This window comes from Erpetoichthys calabaricus, chromosome 2, assembly GCF_900747795.2.
Source record: "Erpetoichthys calabaricus chromosome 2, fErpCal1.3, whole genome shotgun sequence".
NCBI lineage: Eukaryota > Metazoa > Chordata > Cladistia > Polypteriformes > Polypteridae > Erpetoichthys > Erpetoichthys calabaricus.
In genome coordinates, this window is record NC_041395.2 from 224,134,429 (window position 1) to 224,144,172 (window position 9,744).

At 37.8% G+C, this 9,744-nt stretch overlaps 1 protein-coding gene across 1 annotated transcript in view; it reads right to left on the reverse strand.

The window, feature by feature from the left end:
- psap (prosaposin) overlaps positions 1-1,080 on the reverse strand; it is a 34,521-nt gene extending 33,441 nt beyond the window's left edge. The window contains exon 1 of the mRNA XM_028795202.2: positions 937-1,080. Coding sequence (XP_028651035.2) covers positions 937-970 — 34 coding nt within the window. The 5' untranslated portion in view covers positions 971-1,080. The remainder of the gene's footprint in view (positions 1-936) is intronic.
- Positions 1,081-9,744: the final 8,664 nt, after the last annotated feature.

Sequence of the window (9,744 nt, forward strand, 5' to 3'; positions counted from 1 at the left end):
AAAACACCCACTAACCCTTATTACAGAGATGTTAACTAAACTAGACAAACGAATGGGAAAATTGGGTAGTAATAAATATTCATTCGTACATCCACCCAAATTGTTAACCATCTGACCAAGGGCTGAGTTATGAGGAAGCTAGAGCCAATCCCAGCCACCACAGGACACAAATCAAGAACAATCCTAGGTAAACACACACACACACACACACACACACACACTCTCTCTCTCTAACACTATCATGCGCCAGTTTACCGAACACGCTCACGGGAAGAACATGCAAACGCAGAGACAAACTAGAACGTGTACATCGGTATCTCTACGAGGCAACATCGCCAGCGCTGCGCAACAATGCTGCCCTAGTAGCAAAACAAATTTACCAACTTGGTCGTTTATCCTTTTGAACTTCAGGGAAAAGAATAAGTTTTCCATCAAATTCTATTTTATAATAAATAACCTTTTACGGAAGGGAAATCGCTTTTCACAGCAAACTGCGATTACCTAAAATTCACAAGTCCCCCTTTTACTAAATTATGTTTAGATTATACCTGTGGATGTGTTTTAGTTAGAATTGAATTGAACTGCTTGACGAGAACTGTTAAACTTTAATTTACCAACTTCCTAGGAACTGACTAACGACACTAAACAAGAGCAGCGGTACTCAAATACGTCAAGCGCCAGGATGAATCGGCATTTTTCGCACGAGTCAATCTTACTTGACTATAGCAACCTCCGTAGGGATACAGTTAATTTATTACAGTGCCCATCGCTACAACGCAACAAACTTTCACATCCGTCTTATTCCCCCCATACCCATTTTGAGTCACAAAGCCGGCTGTATGACAAAGGCCGGAACGCATTAAAAAGAAACACACGTTGAAGAATAAGCAATCCTGGTAGATTATTTTGGTTTACCGACAACATTCACTGTCATACCTGTTGAAACAAGTAACAAAATGAACAGAAGCATAGCTGAATCCTTGACGATCGCAGCAACGACTTTGTTTTCGTCTTTGAAGAAACGCAGCTGCAATGCAGAGCGGCTTTCAGCTGACTATTTCACTGTAGCTGTCACGTGATTGATACTGTGACGCAACAGGCGTGACCAGTCAGGTGATGAGGGTAACGAACACAATAAGCGGTGCTAGAACGGGACTTTAGGGAGTTGGCCATAAAATACACGCACGGTATAGAACGTGTAGTTGGTACATCATTGTCAAAATGCATCATCTTGAATTTTCTTAGCAGTTACTTTATTTTGCTACGTGTCCCAAAGTAGTTTTTTATGCCCACGGAAGTCATAAGTGCTTCTTTGCCTCATTGTCAAAATGCATCATCTTGAATTTTCTTAGCAGTTACTTTATTTTGCTACGTGTCCCAAAGTAGTTTTTTATGCCCACGGAAGTCATAAGTGCTTCTTTGCCTTACTGGTCTTGTGTCATAGAAAGTATATCAATAACACGACGCCTGCTGTGTACAAACGGAGATGTGTGCATTTATTCCGTGTACATAAAGGTGAGATTAAACACGCACGTTTTTAGTTTAGGGGAATATCGCAGTCTCACTATCGATACGATGTGTATGGGGGCTACAGGGACAGTGATCGACTTTTTAACTTGGGAGTAGATTTGTGTATTTATTATAAAGTGTCGCGGAGACTCAACAACTGAAATTCTAAACAGGAACCAATCCTGAAGACGGCCCACAAGCTGCAATTTGATTTTTATAAACACAGTACAGTATAAAGGTTCGGGCTAGTGCGCCCAGGCACGAATGCCCTCGCTCGATTAACTAACAGAATGAACAAGTGAGAAGAATTCTGTAGTAGGGTAATGTACACACATTCCTAAATAAACTGTAGAACGGAAAAGTACATATTTAATAATGCGATTGAAAAAGCATTGAGTTACCAGTTCTCGTTTTAGGCATTTAAGCTGCATATAACAGACTCTGTTTTATTGGATTATTTCTGAATACACTGGTATGCAAAAAAAAAGATTCGATCAAAAAATGTTTGGTGTTTTTCATTGGTTTTGGGTGCCGACTCTTCGAAGAGCTATATAGAGAACAAACTAATGTGTTTTTTATTTTTCAATTATTTAGACTTGGAAAAAAATTAATTGTACATATACTTGATTTAAATATAACTGTTACTTACAAAAATAGTGACTTGGTAGTTTTTTCTCCCACTTATATGACCATCAGATTTCTGTTCACAAAGATTCACTCCACTTTACGCTATAACTGCCCTTCATTGATGGGCTGTCCTGGTGGAACCTCACTCAATGTTCATCAGAGATTACTGTTATGTTTTCAAGAAAAGAATGCAAATGAACTTGAACAAAAATTGATCTTTATTGTCAGGCAACATTTTTGCAAGGGTTTTCCCTTGGTGTTACATCCATACACATAACAAGGTAAATACAATTAAACAACACAATATACAATACAATATATGACACCATCTCAACATTATATACAGTACTAGTAAAAAACATAGTGCACAAAATACAAATGTATAAAACAATAAAATAGAATTGCACTCCTGCCCAGTAATATATCAAGTCAGTCCCTATAATATGAAAATAAACCAAATAGAAATAAAAATATAATTTAGATTGGTTGGAGGAGTTTAGAAATCATGAAAAGACAGAGGTGAATAAGAGATACTGTAGTGTTTAACCATAGAAGGAAAGAGCACCACTGATGCAATGTTTGCTCTGACGGTGTTGATGGAGAAGTATAGAGAAGCCCAGAAGGATTTGCATTGTGTCTTTGTGGACCTGGAGAAAGCATATGACAGGGTGCCTCAAGAGGAGCTGTGGTATGAGGAAGTCAGGAGTGGCAGAGAAGTACGTAAGAGTTGTACAGGATATGTACAAGGGAAGTGTGAAAGTGGTGAAAACTGCAGTAGGAGTGATGGATGCATTCAATGTGGAGGTAGGATTACATCAGGAATCGGCTCTGAGCCCTTTCTTATTTGCAATGGTGAAGGACAGGTTGACAGATGAGATTAGACAGGAGTCCCCGTGGACTATGATGTTTGCTGATGACATTGTGATGTGTAGTGAGAGTAAGGAGCAGGTCGAGGAGACCCTGGAGAGGTGGAGATATGCTCTAGAGAGGACAGGAATGAAGGTCAGTAAGAACAAGACAGAATACACGTGTGTGAATGAGAGGGAGGTCAGAGGAATGGTGAGGATGCAAGGAGTAGAGATGGTTAAGGTGGATGAGTTTAACACTTGTGATCAACAATTCAGAGTAACTGGGATTGTGGAAGAGAGGTGAAAAAGAGAGTGCGGGCAGGGTGGAATGGGTGGAGAAGAGTGTCAGGAGTGATTTGTGACAGACGAGCATCAGCAAGAGTGAAAGGGAAGGTCTATAGGACAGTACTGAGACCAGCTATGTTATATGGGTTAGAGACGGTGGCACTGACCAGAAAGCTGGAGACAAAGCTGGAGGTGGCAGAGTTAAAGATGTTAAGATTTGCACTGGGTGTGACAATAATGGACAGGATTAGAAATGAGGACATTAGAGGGTCAGCTCAAGTGGGACGGTTGGGAGACAAAGTCAGAGAGGCGAGATTGCGTTGATTTGGAAACATGCAGAGCAGAGATGCTGGGAATATTGGGAAAAGGATGTTATGGATAGAGCTGCCAGGCAAGAGGAAAAGAAGAAGGCCTAAGAGAAGGTTTATGGATGTGGTAAGAGAGGACATGCAGGTGGTGGGTGTAACAGAGCAAGATGGTGAAGACAGGACAATATGAAAGAAGATGATCCGCTGTGGCAACCCCTAACAGGAGCAGCCAAAAGAAGAAGTTTAACCATAGAAGGAAAGACAACTTTATATGTCTAGTAGTTTTTGTCTTTAGTGAACAGTACATTTCCTCATTAGTAATAATAGAAAGAGATGGACACTTGGGTTAGTGTAGTCTTTTATTACATTTTTGTCTTGTTTCCTGACCAATAATGTATACAGGACCCCAATGGGGTCCAGTTTAAGGCTTATCTTTTCTTCTGTCCGAATAACACAATGCAGTTTATGTTTTGAGTGAGCAAGGGCATTGCTATATCAGACTTTTATGAAGAAAGTGAGGATGCTTTCAATTAAGGCTCAATAAAACTGTACTAACACTGACTGTGACAAGTTAAAGTTTTTAAGTAGATGGAGAAAAAACATTATGCTGATAATCATTTTTAATAACAGAAGTTATGTCTTCATCCCAGATCAGATTGTGAGTGATAGTTGGGCCAAGAAATAAATTATTTCACTCCATTCAAAGTGACATCCTTTATAAGGAGGCGAGGAGTGTCTCGTAAAATCCACCATCATTTATGCTGTTTTCAGAGAATCTGAGATTATATTTTTGAATGTACACAAACTGGTCGGTCAGCTGTTGCACTTCCTTCCGATATTGCGACTCATCCCCATCTGTGATCAGGCCAATTGAGGTGATGTCATCAGCAAACTTCAGCAGTTTAACAGATGCTTAACTAGAGGTGCAGTCATTGGTGTACCAAAAAAAAAGAAAGTAAAAGATCCAGAGACACATGGCATAGTTTACATTTATACTGAGAAGTTTTCTGTGGAGAAACTATGGTATGATTGTATTAAATGCAGAAATGAAATCCAGAAACAAGATCCTGGCCTAAATAGCTGGAGATTATAAATACTGCAAGATAGATGACCTATTGGCATGGTAGGCAAACTGTAGTAGATCAAGGAGAGAATTTGTAACAGATTCTGATGTCCTCATTATTACAGAGGTCAGTGCCTCTGGCCTGTAATCATTTAGAATCTGGAAGTATTTTGCTTCTAGGCACAGAAATGACTATGTATGACTATGTATGCCTTGAAACAGGCAAGGACTTTACATTTAGCCAAGACTGAATGAAATTAATGTAAAGAGAGGTGCTATCTGATCAGAACAATGTCAAAGTCAAACCGAGCTTTATTGTCATCTCAACCACATATACAAGTACAGTAATCCCTCCTCCATCGCGGGGGTTGCGTTCCAGAGCCACCCGCGAAATAAGAAAATCCGCGAAGTAGAAACCATATGTTTATATGGTTATTTTTATATTGTCATGCTTGGGTCACAGATTTGCGCAGAAACACAGGAGGTTGTAGAGAGACAGGAACGTTATTCAAACACTGCAAACAAACATTTGTCTCTTTTTCAAAAGCTTAAACTGTGCTCAATGACAAGACAGAGATGACAGTTCAGTCTCACAATTAAAAGAATGCAAACATATCTTCCTCTTCATAGTGCTGTTTGCTTTTAAGTATGCGAAGCACCGCGGCACAAAGCTGTTGAAGGCGGCAGCTCACACCCCCTCCGTCAGGAGCAGAGAGAGAGAGACAGATAAAAAAAATCAATACGTGCCCCTTTGAGCTTTTAAGTATGCGAAGCACCATGCAGCATACTTAAAAGCTGCACACAGAAGGTAGCAAAGTTAAGATAATCTTTCAGCATTTTTAGACGAGCGTCCGTATCGTCTAGGTGTGCGAACAGCCCCCCTGCTCACACCCCCTACGTCAGGATCACAGATAGTCAGCGCAAGAGAGAGAGAAAGAAAAGTAAGTTGGGTAGCTTCTCAGCCATCTGCCAATAGCGTCCCTTGTATGAAATCAACTGGGCAAACCAACTGAGGAAGCATGTGCCAGAAATTAAAAGACCCATTGTCCGCAGAAATCCGCGAACCAGCAAAAAATCCGCGATATATATTTAAATATGCTTACATATAAAATCCGCGATGGAGTGAAGCCGCGAAGGGCGAAGCGCGATATAGCGAGGGATTACTGTATACAGATAGACGAAAATTGCGAAGTTCAGCATCCATAGCGTAACAACATGAAGTGCAAATAAAAAATTTTAATTAGATAGATAGATAGATAGATAGATAGATAGATAGATAGATAGATAGATAGATAGATAGATAGATAGATAGATAGATACTTTATTAATCCCAAGGGGAAATTCACAAATTAAAAATATAACTAAAATTTAAAATTGAAACACAAACAAGACAAGACATTGTGCAAAGACAAGATTGATGCAATGTATGATACTAATTATTGACATTAATTAATGTCTTAATTGTTGAAAAAAAAAAATGTTACCTGGACCTGGAGCTTTGAAATGAGATTGAAGGAAATGGATTTTTACATGAATCCGATTTAATGTGGCATGATCAGCAAGCTGTATTTAATAAAAATATCTAATTCAAGATGGTTGTATTATTTTTTTTTTATTATAAAATTGTTCTTCCAGGGTTAGAATAGCTATTTTCCTACTAATAAATATTTCATTGTGTTTAAGAAATACTCTGGCTAAAACTGAAATTGCAAGACCATGAAAGCTCTATCCATCGTCCACCGCTAGGTGTCTTCAGATATATCCAAAGCTTCAGCATGGAAGAGAAGCTAAAAGATATGGTTGTAAGAAAACAAATCCTTAATTTTTTAACTGTAAAAGACTGCAAAAGTAGAAACAAATATTGAAAATATTAGTTACTAACAAAACAGAACTGAGGGAAAAATAGAGAAATGGTTAAAGCAGTACATTATTTTCCTTGACTCCTTATAATGTCATCAAATACTACCTTAATATTGCCACTTATGACAGTTTTGTTGACTATTATATATTGATTTATCATCATACCATTTACCTTACTAATTTGTAGTACACGTGTTTGTGCTGTAAGTTTGTAGAACAGATGACATTTAGATGTTTTTTATGGGTTATGAATAAAGAAAGTACCCTAAATGGAGTGTAAAATCCACTAAAGTGTTTGGCGGGTCAAAACTCAAATGAAGGACATGGCACTGTTCAAAATAAGTAGCCCCATAAGTTACATTATAAAATGCTAGGACTGGCTATGTATTTTTTTTCTTTATATTTTTATTTTATTAATTTTCATTGTAATCATTCCATACAAACAGATCCATTTATAACCCAACAAATTTGAAAACAAATCAAACCCCATCCCTGAGAAGGAGAGCTTAGCTAAAGGAAAATTTCTTTAAGCTTTTTAATAAGGCAACATTAGACAAAAGAAGGGGAGAAGTAAATATCTATATAAATAAGAGATGGAGAAGGGAGTTAAATACAATAATAGTTAATTCTCTTATTCTAAAATAATATTGATTAAATCCTGCCAAGTTTTGAAAAAATTTTGTACAGATCCTCTAACTGAAAATTTGATTTTTTCCAATTTCAAATAATATAAAACATCAGTTTCCCACTGACTTATAAGAGGAGAATTAGGATTCTTTCAATTTAACAAAATAAGTCTGCGTGCCAAGAGTGTAGTGAATGCAATCACCGTTTGTTTGTCCTTCTCCAATTCAAGTCCATCTGGAAGGACACCAAACACAGCTGTTAGTGGGTTAGGAGGGATTGTGATACTAAGGCTGTCTGAGAGGCACTTAAAAATTTTTGTCCAAAATGATGTTAGTTTGGTGCAGGCCCAGAACATGTGACCCAGTGAGGCAGGAGCTTGGTTGCAGCGCTCGCAGGTTGGATCCTGGCCTGGAAACATTTTGGACAGTTTTAAGCGAGACAGATGAGCTCGATATATAATTTTTAGTTGAATAATTCTATGCTTTGCGCATATAGAACTCGAGTGAATTCTCTGCTTTGCTACCTTCCACTCCTTTTCTGATATATTGATTAAGAGATCTTCTTCCCAATGTCCTCTTGGATCTTTGAAAGGTAGGGACTCTAATAAGATTTTATATATTGCGGAAATAGTGTTTGTTTCCTCGGAATTGAGCAGTATTTTTTCCAGCATTGTGGAGGGTGCAAGGTGGGGGAAATCGGGCAATTTCTGTTTAACAAAATTTCTAATTTGAAGATAGTAAAAGAAATGTGTAGCTGGGAGGTTAAATTTTGAACGTAATTGTTCAAAAGATGTAAATATGTTGTCTATATAAAGATCTCTGAGCATTTTAATCCCAAAACTTTTCCAGGTATTAAAAACTGGATATACTTGCGAAGGTTGAAAGAGGTGGTTCCCTTGCAAAGGTGCCACTGATAAAAGATTTTCCATCTTAAAATGCTTCCTAATTTGGTTCCATATTCTGAGTGAGTAAAGCACAATTGGGTTATTAGTATATTTGCGATAACTTTCATTTATTGGAGAGCAAAGCAGGGAATATAAAGAAGTACTACAGGATTTTACTTCTATTGCAGACCAAGCCTGTGTATGTGCATTTATTTGTGTCCAGGTTTTTATGGCTTGTATGTTTGCTGCCCAGTAATAAAACTGAAAATTAGGTAAAGCCATGCCACCTTCTGCCTGAGGTCTTTGTAGGGTCGCTCTTCGGATACGTGGGTGTTTTGAGTTCCAAATGAATGAGGTTATTATTGAATCTAACTGTTTAAAAAACGATTTATTGATATATATTGAAATGTTTTGAAATAAAAAGAGAAGTTTAGGAAGGATATTCATCTTAACAATGTTAATTCTTCCGGCTAGAGTGAGATGAAGGGTTGACCATCTATGCAAGTCTTGCTTAATTTTTTCCATACAGACGCCAAAATTTTGTTGATAAAGAGCTTTATGTTTACTTGTGATATTTACCCCTAGGTATTTAAACTGATCTGCTATGGTAAAAGGTAGGGTGTCTAATTTAATATTATATGCTTGTGAGTTCACTGGAAAGAGTATACTTTTATTCAGATTAATTCTAAGACCAGATATCTTTTGAAATTCTGTTAGTGCTGTTAAAACAGCAGGGACAGTGTTTTCTGGGTCCGATATATATAAGACCATATCATCTGCATATAGAGAAATTTTCTGTTCCAGTCCTTCTCTGACAATCCCCTTTATCTGATGAGAATTTCGGCAGTGAACCGCCAGTGGTTCAATAGCGATTGCAAACAACAGTGGCGACAAGGGACATCCTTGTCTGGTACCACGTTCTAGTTTAAAGTAGTCTGAGCAAATTTTATTAATACAAACTGAAGCTTCTGGACTGGTATACAGTAGTTTAATCCAAGCACAAATATTCGGGCCAAACCCAAATTTCTCCAATGCAGTGAAAAGGTAATTCCATTCGATCATGTCAAATGCCTTTTCTGCGTCTAATGATAGTAATATCTCTGGGGTGTTTGATTTTGCTGGTGAATATATAACATTAAACAAGCGTCGGAGATTTGAAGATAGATGTCGGCCTTTAATAAATCCAGTTTGATCTTGTGATATTACCGAGGGCAGCACTTTCTCCATCCTTCTAGCTAGGATTTTTGAGAGTATCTTAACATCATTATTCAGGAGTGAAATTGGTCTATATGATGCACATTGTAACAAGTCCTTATTTTGTTTAGGAAAGACGGTGATTAATGCTTGTCGAAATGTTTGAGGTAGTATTTGGTGGTCTTTAGCTTCTGTAAATGTTACCAATAAGAGTGGAGCTAGCTGAGTGGAGAATTTCTTATAAAACTCTACGGGGTAACCATCAGGGCCTGATGATTTCCCGCTTTGTAGTGACTTTATAGCGTCTAGTAATTCTGTTAGCGTTAGAGGTTTATCTAGTATTTTTTTAATTTATAGAAAAACAATTAACTTTAGAACACAGTTTCACATAGCAAATTCATTTGTACCATTTTTGTGAATACATAACTTTGACTTGAAAAACACCAAACTTATCCTTTAAGGGTCACAAATTGACAGTCCTGGGACAAGGGTAGAAGGATGGTCAGCTGGCAGAGGTGGTCATTGCATACTGGATGTTAA